The following is a 20,347-nucleotide window of genomic DNA, read 5'->3' on the forward strand; positions in this document are numbered from 1 at the left end:
TGTGAATAGAACAGTGATCCTGATCTATATGGTTTGGAAGTCTTGCACGCTGATAAGGGGGAATATTTTCCAGAGGAGTTCTATAGCCAGGGAGAGGATCTGGCTTCATTGGCCCATGACCTACTGGTCTTGCCTTAAGGGACAGCCCATATGTCTTTCTAAATGGCTATTGCCAAGGATATAGAAACCCTTGGGCTGTGTGCACCCTCTCACCTTGCTCTCATAAGCTTAATATGGAAGCATTATTCTTCAGATGTGCTATCGCACCCTCCTGCATCAGTCACTTTCGGCTCATATACCGCCCCCCCTCCCCCCGGACCTATAGGGCACTTTGGGAAAGCTCTAGTGGATTTAGTGGCAGACCTGAGTCTACAATATAACAATTTAGCGGTACTAGGCGATCTCAATCTCCACTTTAATCTGCCTAGATCAAATGAGTTGAGCTCTTTTTTTGATGGCTTATCTGACCTCCACCTGCACCTGCAGCAACTGGTCCAAGGCCTCACTCACATTCATGGTAATACTCTTGACTTGGTATTCTCAAAGGACTCACTGCTATGCCCTGGGCTCATTGAAGCAGCGGTATGGTCTGATCACCACTTAATATCCTGCACATTCAAACTGTTGAGTCCACCTAGTAAGCTTCTTCCTTCTAAAACTCTGTTACCCTCTTGGCGCTCGGTCGATACCAAAGCACTCAGTGCTCAAATAGCCATCAGCTGTGCCCCTTCAAGGCCATTATCACCGAGGCTAGTCTCTCAATCCCTCTTGGACGCTGCAGACATCTGCACCCCCTAAAACTGGTTCAGGGTCGTAGGCTACCATCTCAACCCTGGTTCTCGTAAGAACTTAAAATCGCCCATCTGAAACTAATTCAGATGGAACGTAAATGGCGCAAAAACTATGATTCTGAACTTAAAGAATCATACAAATCCTGCCTTTCTACCTATTTGGCCAACGTCAAAATAGCTAAAGCCACTTTCCTCTCTCAGAAGATCGAAACTGCACAATGTCATCCAAAAACCCTCTTCTCTATCATCAAGTCATTAGCTTCCTCTGAGACCCTTACTTCTAGGGTTAAACCCTCTCAAAAGCTGTGCAATGATCTTTCGTCTTTTTGAATTAATAAAATTGAAGTTAGCCGCACAAATATTGCTAAATCTCCAGCCATACTGACTCCTAATGTTGTCAAGCCGTCACCTGCTCTTCCCACTGAACCCATTGCCAACTGGTCGACCTTCCCTCTCTTTACCGAGACGGAAGTTCTAGCCGCTATTCAAAGAATCAAATCATCCTCTCCTGAGGACGTCATTCCTGTCACAATCATGAAGAAGATCGCTCCAGATCTATTGGTGGAACTCACATCAGCAATAAATAATTCTTGTCAATCAGGACTTGTCCCCTTGAAGTTCAAATCCGTGAGGGTTGTTCCCCTTCTTAAGAAGCCCTCACTCGACCCCTACGGTTCCAGCTAATTTTCGCCCTATTTCTCTGCTCCCTTTCCAAACTATTGGAATCTCTCATCACCCCCCTCCTATCCTCCTTTCTGGAATCCTCAAAGGTCTTTAATCCTGCACAGGCAGGTTTTAGACCAGGGGGTGGAACTAAAAGCATGCTAGTTTCCGTGCAGGACGACATGTCCAGGGTAGTTGACTCGGTGGGGTTGGTGCTTTGATCCTGCTAGATCTGTCAGCCGGATTTAACACAGTCGACCACCCCATCCTGCTGTCATGCCTGGCACAGATCGGAATATCGGGCCAAGCCCTTGCTTGGTTCACCTCTTACTCATCAGACCATACACCAACTCTTGCTATGCCCCCTTTCCTTTCTTCGTCCTGTCCTCTCACTTGTGGTGTCCCGCAGGGTTCTTCACTTTCCCCGATCCTGTTAAACATCTACATCTGGGCGCTGGTCTGCCTCATCCGTGCCCATGGCCTCAACTGTTACTCTTATGCCGATGACACTCAAATCTTGATCCGGTTAGATCAAGATCGAGTTGATCTGTCGTCGTGTCTTCGTGACTGTCTGAGTGCCATCTGCGATAGGATGGACCAGAACTGGCTCAAGCTCAACAGTGACAAGACCAAGGTACTGGTGGTGGGCTGCCCCCCTGAGCCCTCACTCTGGACCACCGCTTTCTGGCCCGCTTCCCTGGGTCCTCTTCCCAGCCCAGTAAGCAAAGTAAAAAACCTTGGTGTCATTCTCTCTGCTTCCCTTTCCATGTCTAACAAAGTGACGGCTGTGTGCCAAGCCGCTCACTATCAAATCAGGGTCTTGAAGAAGGTTCTACCCATGATACCTGAACCCATGCACCCTCCTGCAGTCTCAGCGCTAGTTCTCTCCCGCTTGGATTACTGTAATTCGCGGTATCTGTCGGAGCCGATTGGCTTAATACAGCGGCTACAGCGCATACAGAATCTGGCGGTTAGGCTGGCCATGGGCACCCGTATGGAGCTCACATTTCCCTGGTGCTACGCCAACTTCACTGGCTCCCTGTCGGCCAACGTGTTAATTTCAAGGCCCTGTGTATAGTACATCGGGCTATTCATGGTCCAGGGGCCGAGTTCCTGCAGGCTAAATTTTCCCGCTATCTCCCCGAATGGGATTTATGCTCTTCTACCGCGAATCTTCTTGTTGTTCCAAGATTCAACCGTACGAGGGTCGGTGGCAGGGCTTTTTCCATAGCAGCAGCTAACCTCTGAAACAGCCTCCCCATGTCATGAGGAAAATCCCCAACCATCTTGGTTTTAGAAGAGCACTTAAGACTGTTCTTTTTTAGCTCTCTACCCCGTGGCTTCCTCCCTTACCTGAGCAGTCTTCCTCCTCAGCGCCATGATGCCCTCGGGCGACCATGCGCTCTATAAGTGTAGATAACATAACATAGCACCCACAAGGCCTGTGGTCCAGTTTGACCTCACTGACATCCTCAAGCATGGTCCTACAAGGGAGACGCTCCTTTTTTTTAACCTGGCTGTGCTGCAGCTGTCATAGCTACATGGTTGAACCTGCTTGCTCTGACTGTGCGCCAGGACCATGCCAAAAATAATTGCCCACTTTAGACTTGACCATTGTCTGCTCGTCACAAGTCAACACATCATTTTGTTGCTGCAAGACGTGGCCCATATTACGCTGCTGGTACGCATATTGGACTCCTGTCCTGGACCATTGATGTCCCCCATTGAAGACCCGATTGATTACAGGTCCGCATCCTTGTCTTCCCGTGTAACAAATCATTACAGACACGTACACACATAACACTCGGACACTTCAGTCCTCCAGTCCTGATGAATGCCTATCCAAGGTTGGCTTACACTACAGCCCCCTAGGGCCGAAATGCCTACGTTTAGACTTTTGACTTTAAGTCTCAGTGTTTAAAAATACACACTGTTTTTGATTATGTAATATTGCATACTATATTGTTTATGTTCATTGTGATGACCCCTGTCATGTGGTTTACCTGACAGTAGGATATGTATTGTTTAAATCACCTGTATTGCTCCCCAAGCTAATTGCCTTGGTCTTGTATCTATTGTATCACTTACTGTTTCACACTTGTACCCAACAAGTTTTCTGTGTTGTGTCGTAACTTCAGACAATAATGTCCTTTCTCGAACTACAAATTATTGATGAATCAACCGAGATGTGTTTGTTGAATTGTGTAAATTGTTCACACTGATCTGGTAGGGTGGTTTCCCTGACCCTGTCCATGTGTGCTTGATTACCGTTTAGCCCTCCTGCGAAGAATAGGGTCCTAACCAGGAGCCCGTCTTTTTGTTTGTGGATGCTAAGGAGGCGGCATGACAGATAATGCAGTCTGGTATGATGTGGTCTGGATACAGCAGACTGTGCTAAGGACACCGTCACTGTCCTTCGCGGACATTATTGGATGAGGACTTGTTAACATGCTGTTAAGTAACATTCTGGTTTGGGCTAAATTGTTATGTCCCTGGAAAAGTTGCAGGCCTGTGCAGCATGGCAAATTCCTTTGGTCTAGCTGTCTAACTGCCTGTAGCATCCGCTATCAGGGACTGTTGCTTTTGGTTCTACACCTACTTTGCTCACTGTGCTAGAGGGTAGGTACGCTCTGGCACCGGGAAAAGGCAGCGGTGTCCATAAAGAGGCACAGTTGCCTCTTCCACTTTTCCCTTAGCCTCAAACCACCCTATCTTTAAAACTTTATCAGTTGTACTCCAGTATTAGAGAGGTTGTCTTGTACATCAAGGAGCAGCAGCACACCACCTGACACCATGACTTCACAGGTTCTTTTTCAGGGCTTCTGCCTCCATTTGATCTGATGCCAGCTGACCACTCTCCTTCATGTACTCCCCCCCCCCCCCCCCAACCCCTTCCTCCGGACTCCCTCCTGTTGGAAGAGATTCAGAAACCTTTGGCGAAGAACACTGTAGAGCAGGTGCCTGCCTCATTAGGAGGCTAGGGTTGGTACTACCTTTATTTTTGGAAGCGTCTTTTCAAACCAAATCGATCGCCATCACTCGGGCCTTGTTCTGCTCTAGTACACATGCTTGTCTGTTGCTTTTGATTACGTTTCTGCTTCCTAATATCCATAATATATTCTACCAATCCTTTATATGTATGTTCTGTGGCAGGACCTTTGTCCTCAGCCCAAACATATAATGGCTTATAGTGCTATTCAATCTGCTATTCTATCTGGTCCTAAACCGTTTTCAGTGCTCATATCCCTCCTATTTTGCTCTCAAAATTCCAAGCTCGTTTTCCAGATGAATTTAACAGCAGGAGCCTGTCATGCTTGTAGATCACATATGACTCCAAGCACCCTGCCCCAGGATGATTGACAACTGACATGATGGTTAACAGCTGACTGAATGATGGAAGGTTATCGGGTTGATTGGGAATTGGCAGGGTAATGGACAGGTGGTTACAACATTAGCAGATGATAGATTATTGACATGACGACGGACTGACAGCTGAATATGAGAGGGTGTTGACTTAACAGAGTGACTGTTGACATTATTTTGGGCTAAGCTATAGCCTTTATTGCTTGGGAAGGTTCTGCACAAGTGGGCCGGATTGGCTCTAATACCTAGTAATTTTCTATTTATTCCTGGCAGTTGTGCATTCACATCCAGAAAGGCCGAAAATGTCAGTACGTGGGGACCTGCACCTTCGCCCACAGCCCCGAAGAGAAGGATCTATGGACCTTCATGAAGGAAAAGAAAGGTGGGTGCATGTCTTCTGCATACAAAGGATAGCAGGTGGATTTGTACAGTCATGTTCCTGCAGACAGCTGTCTGTATGTTTTGCAGATCCTACCAACCTTAATGCGCATGCACAAGTAGGCTGATCATTCCACATGCGCACATTGGATGCCATATACTGAAATGCTCTTTTCCTTGTCTTGATTTCTCTGATGTTCCTCTATGATATCCTTCTGAACTGTGACCAATCCCTTATGGTCCTGCCCTGATCTCATTTCCTTTTTCATCAGTCTATGATCTGCAGGTGCTCTACGACATGTCTTTGAAGAACAACAACCAAGGGAAGTCTGGTGATGGGAATTCGCTTATGTCTCGAGAGGTTGAGAAGCAGATCCATATGCCCACAGATTACGCTGACATTATGGTGATTACATCCACTGCTTCTGGTTTCATGTTATGTAATATGTAATCAAACCTTAGCTTTTCTTAAACCTTCTTCTCTCCTCTCTTGTCTCTCCACACCTGCACCACTTTACTTTTTCTCTCACATAATCTATAAATAAAATCTCCCTGCTCGCTCCCCTTATCCTGCTTGCTCGGTCTCTCTCGGTTGCTCTCTGCTCCACATTCTTTCTCTACTCTCGCAGTCTCTCTCTCCCCTACTCTCTCTCCTTGCTGTCCCTCTCACACCTGTCCATGTCTCCCCTCCTATCCCTGTCTCCCCCACTCGCTCTGCCTCTGTCTACCCCCCCCACTCGCTCTGCCTCTGTCTCCCCCCCCCACTCGCTCTGCCTCGGTCTCCCCCCCCCACTCGCTCTGCCTCGGTCCCCCCCCCACTCGCTCTGCCTCGGTCTCCCCCCACTCAGTCACTCACTGCCTCGGTCTCCCCCCCTCCCCACTCACTCTGCCTCGGTCTCTCCCCCTCCCCACTCACTCTGCCTCGGTCTCTCCCCCACCCCACTCACTCTGCCTCGGTCTCTCCCCCACCCCACTCACTCTGCCTCGGTCTCTCCCCCACCCCACTCACTCTGCCTCGGTCTCTCCCCCACCCCACTCACTCTGCCTCGGTCTCTCCCCCACCCCACTCACTCTGCCTCGGCCTCTCCCCCACCCCACTCACTCTGCCTCGGTCTCTCCCCCACCCCACTCACTCTGCCTCGGTCTCTCCCCCACCCCACTCACTCTGCCTCGGTCTCTCCCCCACCCCACTCACTCTGCCTCGGTCTCTCCCCCACTCACTCTGCCTCGGTCTCTCCCCACTCACTCTGCCTCGGTCTCTCCCCCACCCCACTCACTCTGCCTCGGTCTCTCCCCCACCCCACTCACTCTGCCTCGGTCTCTCCCCCACCCCACTCACTCTGCCTCGGTCTCTCCCCCACCCCACTCACTCTGCCTCGGTCTCTCCCCCACCCCACTCACTCTGCCTCGGTCTCTCCCCCACCCCACTCACTCTGCCTCGGTCTCTCCCCCACCCCACTCACTCTGCCTCGGTCTCTCCCCCACCCCACTCACTCTGCCTCGGTCTCTCCCCCACCCCACTCACTCTGCCTCGGTCTCTCCCCCACCCCACTCACTCTGCCTCGGTCTCTCCCCCACCCCACTCACTCTGCCTCGGTCTCTCCCCCACCCCACTCACTCTGCCTCGGTCTCTCCCCCACCCCACTCACTCTGCCTCGGTCTCTCCCCCACCCCACTCACTCTGCCTCGGTCTCTCCCCCACCCCACTCACTCTGCCTCGGTCTCTCCCCCACCCCACTCACTCTGCCTCGGTCTCTCCCCCACCCCACTCACTCTGCCTCGGTCTCTCCCCCACCCCACTCACTCTGCCTCGGTCTCTCCCCCACCCCACTCACTCTGCCTCGGTCTCTCCCCCACCCCACTCACTCTGCCTCGGTCTCTCCCCCACCCCACTCACTCTGCCTCGGTCTCTCCCCCACCCCACTCACTCTGCCTCGGTCTCTCCCCCGACCCCACTCACTCTGCCTCGGTCTCCCCCGACCCCACTCACTCTGCCTCGGTCTCCCCCGACCCCACTCACTCTGCCTCGGTCTCCCCCGACCCCACTCACTCTGCCTCGGTCTCCCCCGACCCCACTCACTCTGCCTCGGTCTCCCCCGACCCCACTCACTCTGCCTCGGTCTCCCCCGACCCCACTCACTCTGCCTCGGTCTCCCCCGACCCCACTCACTCTGCCTCGGTCTCCCCCGACCCCACTCACTCTGCCTCGGTCTCCCCCGACCCCACTCACTCTGCCTCGGTCTCCCCCGACCCCACTCACTCTGCCTCGGTCTCCCCCGACCCCACTCACTCTGCCTCGGTCTCCCCCGACCCCACTCACTCTGCCTCGGTCTCCCCCGACCCCACTCACTCTGCCTCGGTCTCCCCCGACCCCACTCACTCTGCCTCGGTCTCCCCCGACCCCACTCACTCTGCCTCGGTCTCCCGACCCCACTCACTCTGCCTCGGTCTCCCGACCCCACTCACTCTGCCTCGGTCTCCCGACCCCACTCAGTCGGCCTCGGTCTCCCCCCCACTCAGTCGGCCTCAGTCTCCCCCCCACTCAGTCGGCCTCAGTCTCCCCCCCACTCAGTCGGCCTCGGTCTCCCCCCCACTCAGTCGGCCTCGGTCTCCCCCCCACTCAGTCGGCCTCGGTCTCCCCCCCACTCAGTCGGCCTCGGTCTCCCCCCCACTCAGTCGGCCTCGGTCTCCCCCCCACTCAGTCGGCCTCGGTCTCCCCCCCCCACTCAGTCGGCCTCGGTCTCCCCCCCCCCCACTCAGTCGGCCTCGGTCTCCCCCCCCCACTCAGTCGGCCTCGGTCTCCCCCCCCCCACTCAGTCGGCCTCGGTCTCCCCCCCCCCCCCACTCAGTCGGCCTCGGTCTCCCCCCCCCCCCCCACTCAGTCGGCCTCGGTCTCCCCCCCCCCACTCAGTCGGCCTCGGTCTCCCCCCCCCACTCAGTCGGCCTCGGTCTCCCCCCCCCACTCAGTCGGCCTCGGTCTCCCCCCCCCACTCAGTCGGCCTCGGTCTCCCCCCCCCACTCAGTCGGCCTCGGTCTCCCCCCCCCACTCAGTCGGCCTCGGTCTCCCCCCCCACTCAGTCGGCCTCGGTCTCCCCCTCCCCTCCCCCAACTCGGCCTCGGTCTCCCCCTCCCCTCCCCCAACTCGGCCTCGGTCTCCCCCTCCCCTCCCCCAACTCGGCCTCGGTCTCCCCCTCCCCTCCCCCAACTCGGCCTCGGTCTCCCCCTCCCCTCCCCCAACTCGGCCTCGGTCTCCCCCTCCCCTCCCCCAACTCGGCCTCGGTCTCCCCCTCCCTCCTCCAACTCGGCCTCTGTCTCCCCCTCCCTCCTCCAACTCGGCCTCTGTCTTGTTCCTCTCCCCCCCAACTCGGCCTTTGTCTTGTTCCTCTCCCCCCGCAACTCGGCCTTTGTCTTGTTTCTCCCCCACCTCGGCCTCTGTCTTGTTCACCACCCCCCCAACTCGGCCTCTGTCTTGTTCACCCCCCCCCCCCCAACTCGGCCTCTGTCTTGTTCACCCCCCCCCAACTCGGCCTCTGTCTTGTTCCTCCCTCCCCCAACTCGGCCTCTGTCTTGTTCCTCCCTCCCCCAACTCGGCCTCTGTCTTGTTCCTCACTCCCCCAACTCGGCCTCTGTCTTGTTCCTCCCTCCCCCAACTCGGCCTCTGTCTTGTTCCTCCCTCCCCCAACTCGGCCTCTGTCTTGTTCCCCCCCCCAACTCGGCCTTTGTCTTGTTCCTCCCCCCCGCAACTCAGCCTTTGTCTTGTTCCTCCCCCCCGCAACTCGGCCTTTGTCTTGTTTCTCCCCCACCCCCCCAACTCGGCCTCTGTCTTGTTCACCACCCCCCCAACTCGGCCTCTGTCTTGTTCACCACCCCCCCAACTCGGCCTCTGTCTTGTTCACCACCCCCCCAACTCGGCCTCTGTCTTGTTCCCCCCCCCCAACTTGGCCTCTGTCTTGTTCCCCCCCCAACTCGGCCTCTGTCTTGTTCCCCCCCCAACTCGGCCTCTGTCTTGTTCCCCCCCCAACTCGGCCTCTGTCTTGTTCCCCCCCCAACTCGGCCTCTGTCTCTCCCCCAACCCCCCACACCACCGCCAACTGAACTCAGCCTCTCTTCTGTGCATGGTATCAGCAGTAAGACAGGTAAAAGTGAACACAGTTCAAGGGTGTTTATTGAACTTTTGTAGTGATGTGCTTAACCTAAATCTAAAGATGTGAGTGACCTACGACCATCAGATAATAATAATGCAGTCGTAGTGGAGTCTTGTCAAAATAAAAGGGCCTATTCTAAAAAAACTATTGCCAATACTTGGCGCTAAATACAAATAGTGTGGGGTGAAGGTCATGGAAAAGAAAGAAGTGCTCACAAAAGGATAACTCAGGATAATTGGGCTGTTGGCCTCCCTTCCCCATGTTTTCAGCACGGGGCAAGCGGTTCACTCCAGCGAAGCGCACATTCTGACTTCTGTGGCACAAGGGTACAGTTCAATCTTTGCAGTTCAGGACCTTCTGGTTGAAGCTTCTTTACTGCTTGCAACTCTCTAACCTCAAAAGGGCCTCCTGTGCAAAAACAATACGTAAATGTTCTTTTCTTTTGAAATGTATTCAAAGTTGGGTGTTCACCCTGAATCCCCCCGTCACCTGGGCTCAGATCCTTTTCATAGGTTCCAAGTAGGATCCGCCTCTTCTGGGCTCAGATCCCTTTTAATTTATTATACATTTTTTTTTGTATTTTTAAAGCACTCGCACAGCCCGCGGGCATTGAGGCGCTGTTACAGGAATCGTTTTTTTTTTTGCGTAATAGTTTTTTTTTCTTCTCTTAGTTGCGTATTTATAACGCGCTTAAATACACAGTGGTTTCTAAGCGCGGACCCGGGGATCGAACCTGTGTTGTTTCATGTCGTCTTGCTTCCAAGGGGAACACGTTGCCACAGAGCTATTCTCCCGGGTTCTCTGAACCAATGTTCAGAGAATTATTTCTCGGGTGACTCATGGTTCACCCTGGATCTCCCTCTGCCAGGCTCAGATCCCTTCCTTTTACTCAATTAGGTTCTCTTAGTCAGGCTCGTGCCAATTATGTTTACCTTAAACTATGAAAGACTTTTGAATGTGCACAGGGTTTAGCTTCACCCGTTGCATGACCATTTCAATTTCGTTATTCCTTTTTCTCGCACTCACCATCAGTTGGATACCTGAATGAGACTTTCGAATGATCGTCCACATGGAGCTGGACCGCTCTCTGTATGGTATCTTTTGCTGGCCTCCCAAAGTTCAAAATGTAAAGTTCAATCACTCCTTTGGTTTCATTTATATTTGCGTCTCTTTGTAAAACGCCTCACACACTGTTCTCTTTGTACAATGTTGCCGCTTGCAACCTTGGTTCAAAACACAAGCTGGTTTGATATCGGTCTCTCCGACTCACCGGCTGTGCTGTCTTTTCTGATGTTGCTTTGTTGTAGGAGCCAAGGAGATTACCAAGGCGGCAATCGCTCCTCACCGCCTTGGTTATCGACGCAGGAGAACACCGGGTACCACCGACACACTAAACCTGCAGGTTTGATCAGCCTTAGTTCCTGGTCTTCAGGTTTCTTACTTTCCAAGGCTCACAAAAATAAGTCTTTAGAGGTCACGGGTACTTCCCTCCTTGCGACTCTCTCTGGTCTCGCCGTCTTTCTCCTTGCATTAAACTGCCATCTTGGAACTGCCATTTCCTCGTGTGGTTCGCCTCGCTCAAAGTGTGCTTTTGTGCTCAGCCTTTTATTCATGTGGGGAAGCGTGATGGAAGTCAGGTGTGTGTAGTAATCAGTAATTGCCTGGCTCTGTTGTTAGTCCATTGTCGCTCACAGTGAACTGTCCGTGAGAAAGTGTTTGTGTAGGAAAAAGGGGGGTGGGGGTTGAATTCCTAGGTATCCTACCTGGTAGGATGGGGAAAACATGTTATTGGAAAGGGGATACCATGTCTCACCCTCCGGTGTCTCACTTCCACTTCTTGAGGACCCCTCATCCCGGTGATCCTCCCTCACTGGTCCAGCCCCAGGAACTGGATCCAAAAGTGGTGGCTGTGTCCTGGCCACCTGGTTGACAGATCCTCCAGGGACTAGTGGGTGAGAGACCTTCAGGTTTCTCACACTCCCTTGCCCCCCCACATCGTCCCTCCCCCCAGCTCTGCCTCTCTCTTCTCCCTGACCTCCCTGACCAGCCTCTGACTTGTTTTTATCCCCCCCACCCGGGCTCAGCCTCTGTTTCGTCTCCCCCCCACAGGCTCAGCCTCTGTCAAACCCCTGCCCTGCTTGACCCTTGTCTCTCCCCCTCCCTGCCCGACTCGGCCTCTGTCTTCACCCCCCACCCCGCCTGGCTCAGCCTCTGTCCCTCCACCCCTGCCCCATAGGATCCCCACTGTCCCTAGCTCTGCCTCTGTACCCCTCACCATCATCCTCCCCAGCTCTGCTTCTGTATCCCTCCCCATAACTCCCGCCTGGCTCTGCCTCTAGGCCCCCCATCCTTCCTGCCTCTGCATCTGTATCCCTCCCCGTCTGGCTCTGACTCAGTCTCCTTCCACCCCTCCTGCGAACCACTGAACAACTGCCTTCTATGCTGCCTCACTGTCTGCCTCCCCTCCCCCCACTCTGCCTCAGACTCCCGCCCTGTTTCCCTACCCATTCTCCTCGGTGCTCTGCTCTTCCTCTCTCTCATCCTCTTATTATTCTTCGATCTCTGTGACAAGGATTTCTATCACCTTGTGTTCATTGATGTGAGAAACTGACACACGACTAGACAACCTTTCTTGGTTCACCGATTGGTAGTGTAGGCTGACAAATTGTAAGAAAGTTAGTTCACTTTTTGCCCACTTTTAGAGTCCCCTACATTTTATGCTTCTGTTATGTGATCCGCTGACCTTATTTCCCCAGTGAGTTCCATGCAGATCTCACTGGGGACACAGCGACAATATGTTTGTAGGCCTTTGGGGACCTGTATGATCCCCACTGGTGAGGACTATCACAGCGGTGCTCCTTACTCTATTTGGGTCTACAGCCAGACTTGACCCTGTAATTTAAAATAGTGGCTGAAAGAGCACTAGCCATTTTGGCTCACAAGCCTTTTTCTTCCTGTCAAAATGGAGTCACCAGTGTTAAATCCAGTATCCAGGCAACAGTACTTTGTTACACTTCATTGAGATCGAGAATTATCAAAAAGGGACATGAGAACGCACTCCAAGAGCTCACAAAGGACTGTGTGGGTGTACCTCAATGTACCAGAGGGGTATGGGTATGTAGGATTCCCTTAGAATTCAAATCCCCTGTTTGCCTGTGAAAATTAGTGTGTGGTGGCCAGCATTGTTTGTTTGGCTGCCAAATATTGGAACTGCGCGTCTGTGTCCGTAGTGATTTGACTGAACTCCCCATCCTTTTATGTTATGGGGTTCGCTGATGGAGACTGGGTTGGCCCTGCTGTTACCCAATATGCTTCCCAGAGGGTGGATTGAGCAGGATCCCTCAGGCTCACCACCACTATCAAGGCCTGGTAATACCCCACCTGGGGGTATGTCAGGTCACCAAATCCAAATGGGGAGTGTTCCCTTTCAGGTCCTTCTCGAACAGTTCGGGTGGGGCAGTACACTACCCAACCTAAAAGGGAAGCCAGCCCTCTCTTAAGGAAGGGAGTTTGACAGAGCAGTCTAGGAAAGGGAAGTAGGCTTACACAAAAGTACAATTAGTCAACAACATTTCTCCAAAGAACACACACCAGTCTGGTATAGTGAATAACATACACCTTCAGTAAGTTACACACATATATCTCAATTATATGGCGATAACCCACCATACAAATGCCTAGTTTATTTATGAAAACAGTAAAATGTCATAAAAGACACAACCCACTCCTGTACTATAATGTTGGTCCACTACCTAGAGGTAGGCACATTACGTATAGTGATTGAGGGTGACAAGTGTAAGGAAACCAGACATTGAGACACTCACAATGATTAGTTCTTGCAGTACCACATAGACCAAACATAATACAGTCACTGTGACACTAAATCTCTAGGAATAGGACACAGTATATGGAAAATGCAAATGTGCATATTGTTAGGCAGAATCCTGTGCGGTTCCCTTGGGGAACACTGCAAAAATATTAAGACTACAGGAGCAGCAGTAAACCCAATTGGTAGCAGTCTGCACCACCCAGATTTACCTGGTAGTTGTGGCTGAGCAATCAGACCTCTCTCAAGAAGAGTAGGGCAGTATGCAGATTATACACAATAGGGTCAAAACATAGTAGAGCAAACAAACACTGACCAGAGATTTGTATAACAAGTATATAATTATTTATTTAAAACACACTTTTGGCAATACAATAGCACTCTCAATGAAAAGTAATCTAAAACACAGTCGGGTAAGTGTACACACCTCCCTTGATAACTATCAGACAAGTCAGGGTTAAAGCACAGCTATTTGTTAAGACAGAAGTGAGCGCTTATTTTTTAAAAAAATTTTTTATTTCATTTAGTTTATACAAACTTTGAAATGTAAAAACTCATCACATTATTTACACTACTTCTAAACTTAAAATGTGCCGAATTCTCCTCTGTGTCCTTTTTGTTCGGTTAACACTGACTTCATCAAGAGACTCTGCACGATGCAAAACTGATATCTTATCGCATATGTCTCGTAGATTGTTCATCGGAACTCCTGTCCTTCTAGTAGATGATCCTCTGTTAGAATTCATCGGAACTCCTGTCCTTCTAGTAGATGATCCTCTGTTAGAATAGGCTGACGTCGAATCCAACCGAGTTTGTAGCTGCTCCAGAAATCTCATCATTGCGATCATCAACGTTTTGCTTTCACCAATGTGTGTAGTTGCTTCCACCATTCATCAGAATTGTAAGTCTGGAATCGGGTCATCTCCTTTCCTAAACAGTTTACAGTTTGTTCTCTTAATTCGATACAAGGCAGAACAAGATGTTTTAAGTTTTCTTCTCCCTTTGCGCAGAATCTGCATGTTAAATTTCTTGCTGAAATCATCCGTCGATTTCTCAAAATATCTTTTGTTTCCAAGATGTTCAGACAAAATTTTAAGTAGTCTTCTTAAGCGTTTACAGGGTGATATAATCAGATATTTTGGGAGAATATTCTGTTTTTTGGCTTCTGTCGGTAAATTTTGCATCGATATTTGGAATGATCTTTTCTCTCCAATTTCGATCCAATCAAGATCTAGCAGTTTTCTTTTCACCGACTCTGGGTCATACCATAATGTTCGTTCATCTGATCCCAATTGGTTTAAAATCTCTTTGCATTGTTGTTTCCATTCACTTAGTGCAGATTTTCTTCGTAGCTCACTTCCCATCAGGATTTTAAAAGGTGGCAAATTCACTTCTTCATATGTCTTCCTAAACAACGCTAACTTGTTCCATGTGATTCTTGCGTTGAGAGACAAGATCCCCACTTCATACAAAACGCAGGCAGTCGGTGTGCTTTGGGGAATCTGAAGAATTCTCTTCCATAAAATGCCTTCGCATCGTGCCCACATTTTGTGATCGCACCCAAACATATTCTCTGCTCCATATGTTAGAATTGGAGTGACTTTGCTTTGGTAGAATTTTCTTACTGGTTCACAAGATAATTTTCCATATTTTTTTTGTATTATGATACCTTGCGAGATTAATTGTCTGCAGCTATTTAGAAGTTTTTTCCTCATAGGGTCATCATTTATACTGGAATTGATGATTGTTCCTAAGTATGTAGTATATGGCACTTTGTTTTTTTTCGTTCCTAGGGTCCAACTTGATCCAAACTTGTTAGTCTTCCTTCCTCTTTTATTTTCTAATACTAGGATTTCCGATTTGGCCACATTAATCTCCAAACCCAGATCTTCTATGAAGGTCCTTAGTGCTGTCAACTTTCGTTGAAGACCGATGGGTGTACGATCTAAGATCACCATGTCATCTGCATACAAAATATGATTTATCTGGACGCCATTCACAAGCGGTGGAAATGATACCACATTTGCCAGAGCTGCTCCAACTTCTGATATATAAAAGTTGAATAGGGTGGCTCCTAATGGGCATCCTTGTTTCACGCCCCTCTGTCGATATGGGGTTTGTTAAATTTCCTTCACTGTCCAGGCATACTTGTATATAGGTATCTGAATATAGTTCTTTAATGGCCTGGACAAGACTCTCGTTACACCCCCTTTCCTTGAGTTTATACCAAAGCGTTTCTCTGTCAACTCCATCAAAAGCATTCGCCATATCAATAAATTATAGATATATTTTATGGCCTGCTCTAATTGCATTAATTTTTAGCAGATTCAAAATAAGGAGATTTACACCACAACCTACACCTTTGACGAACCTAGACTGGCGTTCGTCAAAGATCTCTTGCTGTCGAATCCATGCTGTAAGTTGTGCGAGTAGCTGTGTTGCAAACACTTTCCCCACTACATCAAGTAGGGCTATCGGCCGGTAATTTGCAGGGTCGGTACGGTTTCCCTTCTTGAAAATTGGTACAATGATCCCTGATTTCCAAGTCGATGGGATCAGTCCTTCTTTGAGCGCTTAACCTAGATGGCACTCCAATAGTTCAGGTTAAAAAGGGAGAAAAAAGGCAGAGCATAAATTAAAACAGTTTCCAACACTTTTAAGAGTTCAGAGCAAGGGGAGAAAGGCAGGTTATACTGTAGAGACAAAGTTCATAGGCCAGGCCCACTTTAAATGGAGCCAAGCGAAATGTGCCCAGGATCACACGGTTTAAAGTGCACTGAAAGTCTTTGCAGAGTGTTCAAAAGAGGTTGGGGTGAGTCAAAAGATATAGTTAGAAGGCGCCTGGAGCCAACCTACTTTAGAAGCCAAGGATTTAAGGGTCACCTTTAGCAATCTGTAGAAAGGGTGGCCAGGCAGGACACAGTACCTTAAAGAGAAAGGAAGCTCCAGCGGGGGCAGTTGTTCCTGGCAGTGGTTGAGGTTTGTGGTTCCGACCAGGGGAAGAGCAGATCTCGTCGAGGAGGAAACGTGGAGTCGTTGCACTGCACAGGGATGAAACCAGCCACGGAGTTCCCGATTAAAAGGTGCAGTCCTTTTATTCGCTGTCAAAAGTGGTGAGCTTGGCTATCCGGCCGCCGGGGTGCTTGGCACGGGCGATTCGACCAAGTGACGTCTTTGAAAGCGAAAGAGCAAACTGGTTGGTCCTACCAGCTCAAAGGGAGAAGACTCTCCAGCAGAAGATCTTCTCTTGTAGTTGGAAAAGTGGTGAGTTTGTTGCAGCAGGGCTTCACCGGTGGTGTCGTCGGTTGCAGGTGGCTCAGCGTCTTCCCCTCTTCGGATTCTTGGGTCCTGTGGCGACTTTTGAAGTTCCAGTCCCAAAGGCCCTGCTTTTATGCAGAAAAACCCCCATTCATCAGCCTAGCTGTCAATCACACATGCTAAGTGGTGAGCCGGCGGGAACAAAGGGCACGACCTTGGTCAGAGTTACAGAGACGGACACAAACGCCATTTTAGAATCGAGTTCTGGCAAAAAGACCCAACCAGTGATTTAATATTAAATAAATAAACCGGCGGTATCTTTAACATTGCACCAAAAAGTGGTGCGTTTAAAATCAATGGGAAAATCCCATAGAGAATATTCCAGAGGAATATTTCACGTGGTAACCACTGCCACCAGCCAGAAACTCGACAAAGGTGGACGGGACAGTGCCCCCTCGAAAACAGACCCTGGGACAATCGAATTACCCCTTACCAGTACTTCCACAATATGATGGTTTGTACTGGTTCTGTTCACAATTTTGGACTAGTAAAGCCAATGGTGACTTTACATGCCCTGGGAGACAGTAGTCGGTCCGAGGGTATGGAGTCTATGTTTGGGGGTCACTGTGACATCCCTGTGGTACTGCACTGAGGGTGCTGTGTACTACACATACAGAAAAACAGATGATACCCTATGGAGTAAAAAGAAACCCCATAGCCCATAAGCACATAACAAGTCAAAGACATACCTCAAATCATGTCTAAGATTGGGAGTAAAAGAGTCTCACTCTTAGCAGGAGAAAAAACCAAACCCCAAAAATCCAGCAAAGCTGCTGGGGGACTCACTAGGTTTTGAGAAATTAGCCTTATAAGAGAATTCTCCCTAACACACATCATTCTCTATGTAGGACGAAAGCAATTCTAACACACAGACCACCAGAAGAAACAAAATAGTATGTCTGATATAACCACAACATTAAACTTCCAGAGAAAAGTAGAGTCACTAGATATAGTTACATTGTAATCCGACATTCACTTTAGCAGAAGAGGAGCACACTACTTAAAAAGTACATTAAAATGATCATTTTTTTTAATTAAGTGGTTGACTTGAACATCAACCTTTCACCAAACTCACAATCGATCAATACAGTGTTTAAAATTACAAGTACAAGCTAACATTCTGGTCTTTGGCATAAAACTCCCTGGACCGAAGATGGAAGCAGTACAAATGTTAAGGGGTTGCTTATTAACCCCCAAAGTCACTTTGCAAGAGTTTCTGTTGAACAAAATGTTCCCCATAGTAGTCAAAGGGACAAAGTCAAGGGCCTGTCTCTTAGTTTCTTAGAACAAATGAAGCCCCTAAAATAAAATACATTGGTATCCAAATAGCTACCAAAAAGGTACTTTAGGCTAGCAATGCAGTAAAATTGTCCTGCGCCCGATGTAAAGCCAAAACTAAGTTACTGCTGCTATCAGCCTACTTTATAAAACCAATGCAGCATAATATAATCGCAATAGAGCACAAATGGGGTGAATGGAAAGGGATGTACGTTAAAAAAACGTATCCCAAAAGATCCAATTACAAAATCACGGGGCCCACTTGCCCGTATTTTGTAATTTGATGTTTTGGAATTTCACCTGTTTGTCCCCCACACTCCTGCAGGCCATAATACCGAACTGGGGGGTCAGGGGTCACCCCATGTCCCCTTTTCAGTATTATGGACAAAAGATCTATTCTACTATGCCGAATGCACACTAAACGTGCATTCAGCATTTTAGATTCGATCTTTCGAATGGATTGTGTCCTCCAACCTATTCCACATCTTTGACATGTAATGTCCACGGCTGTGAGGGCGTCCTGCGTCGATGGCATCAGGTTGATGTCCCTCGAAGGCCTCCGTCGAGGGCGACGTCACCGGATGTTATAAATAGGACGCACAGCGCCGTAGCCTCAGTTCTGCTGTTTCCGCAAACGTGTTTGCTTCGGAGACTCGGCGCGCCTTGTGTATTCCTCATGAATATGTCGTCTTCTTCAACCCCTCCGACTCCACGGTCTGGCTTCAAGACTTGCCGGGACTTCAAGTCGAAAATGTCGATTGCTGACCCGCATCGCATTTGTTTGTGGCGCTTGGGTGAGAGTCACAACACTGACGACTGTTCCAAATGCCAGTCGCTGACTACTAAGGCCTTGCGGGAGCGTAAGGGAAAGCTTCAGTAGGTAGTGGTTAGAAACCCAGTAAGTCCCGTAAATCCAAGTCCAAGGGTATGTCCACCGACAATTTGAGGGGTGACTCTCTGCGTCGGAAGGAGTCTCGGGGTCTCGGTCCCGGAGTGGTCCCCACCATTCGTCGTCCACGTCCTGGCATTCTAGGAAGCGCCGTCACCGGTCGCCTTCCCCATCCTCCTCGGAGGATGGCGCTGCAAGGGAAGTGGCTTGCCCGACTAAGTCTTCGACTCGGGAGGAATGGGTTGCCTTTAGGGAGCAGATGTTGGCGGTTTTCCAATTGCAGGGCACAGTTCCGCCCGTGCCTTCCGACAAAGCAGGCAAGGAACGGTCTCGATCCGTGGCTCGCACGGCTTTGCGCTTGGGTCCTCTGCGCGATCCTCATTGGGAGCCTTCGAGGTCCGGTTCGGACAAGGCTCAGGATGGTCACAAGAGACGTCCTTCCAGGTCTCGGTCCTCGTCCCCAGCGAGACTGCAGAAACCGGCTAAGGGCTCGAAGTCGTCGTCGACTCCGTCGGCTGCCGTGTCCGCCGGATACGGACGTGAAGCTTTGCCTTCGTATCAGCTCACGGCGCCCCTGTCGAAGCAGTCGATGCCCTCAACGCCGAAGCCATTGGCGCCCTTGACGCCTTCGAGGCCTTTTGGCCGAAATTTACCGTGGAAGATCCCTGCTACTTTGGTTCCTCCCAGGACGGCTACTTCCGAATCTGTGAGGCCTATTCTGGACTCCAGGCCCTCGCCTGTTCCGAGACAGGACTTTTACCTCCCTCTGGTTGACATTTATGAGGAGGAGGAGAGGTCAGATTTTGGTCTTGACCCTTTTGAGCCTGATGGGGCTCCTGTCTTTTCAGGGGAGAGCCAATTGGAAGAGTTGAGGCAAACTCTTCATGATGCTAGTGGCCTGGACACTTCTCCGGAAGTGTAATTTGGCAGGCCGGAGCCTGGTGCTCATGCTGAGTCCTCCTACAGTATGCTCATGGCTAGGGTCATCGAGTATCTGGGCTGGTCCAGTCCTCCTGAAGCTTTTGTGCAAGATGATCTAATGGACATTTTAGATCAAGGTCCGTCCTCTGACCCGGTGTTACCTTTTCATCTGACATTACAGAAAAGGTGGCGGCTGCTTGGCAGTCACCGGAATCTCTTCTGGCTGTTAACAAATCGTTAACCAAAAAATACCGCCCTTCCGATAGCGACCCCCAGCTACCTATCCAGTCACCCCTTTTCGAGAGTTTGGTGGTTCAGGCGGCTATGGCCACCTCAAGGCAGGTGGCGTACCCTACCATCCCTCGTGATAGGGACGACAAACACTTCGACGGTTGGGCACGCAAGGTGCTTTCTGTGGGGAGTGTGGCACTGAAATCAGCCAACTCCACTTGTGTCTTGGCAAGATTTTCACACACACTCTGTGGAACTGTTTCTTTTTTTATTAAAAATTGTTTATAGTTTACATAAAGTTATAAACTTTTACAACTGAATCACCATTTAAAATTACTTCATGAAAAGTTTAAAAAAAGGAAAGAAAAGATCATCATTCATAATTTAAGTTTTGCACATTACATACATAATTTTTTACATTTTACACTTTACATACAATAACATTTGATGTCCACCTAATTTCGTTTGAGAGACATTTAGATCTATTCCACGAGACCATTTTTTTAGTACGATACAATAACAGAGTGACACAATCAATCTCTCA

General features: G+C 49.9%; 1 protein-coding gene across 3 annotated transcripts in view; it reads left to right on the plus strand.

Moving 5' to 3' along the window:
• Positions 1–20,347, plus strand: part of ZC3H7B (zinc finger CCCH-type containing 7B) — a 1,285,355-nt gene that overhangs the window by 1,062,987 nt on the left and 202,021 nt on the right. For all 3 annotated transcript variants that reach the window (XM_069652753.1, XM_069652751.1, XM_069652754.1), the window contains exons 22-23: positions 5,091–5,199; positions 5,468–5,601. In XM_069652753.1, the coding sequence (XP_069508854.1) occupies positions 5,091–5,199; positions 5,468–5,601 (243 nt within the window). The remainder of the gene's footprint in view (positions 1–5,090; positions 5,200–5,467; positions 5,602–20,347) is intronic.

This window comes from Ambystoma mexicanum, chromosome 3p, assembly GCF_040938575.1.
Source record: "Ambystoma mexicanum isolate Mex_15411 chromosome 3p, UKY_AmexF1_1, whole genome shotgun sequence".
In the NCBI taxonomy this organism is placed as follows: domain Eukaryota; kingdom Metazoa; phylum Chordata; class Amphibia; order Caudata; family Ambystomatidae; genus Ambystoma; species Ambystoma mexicanum.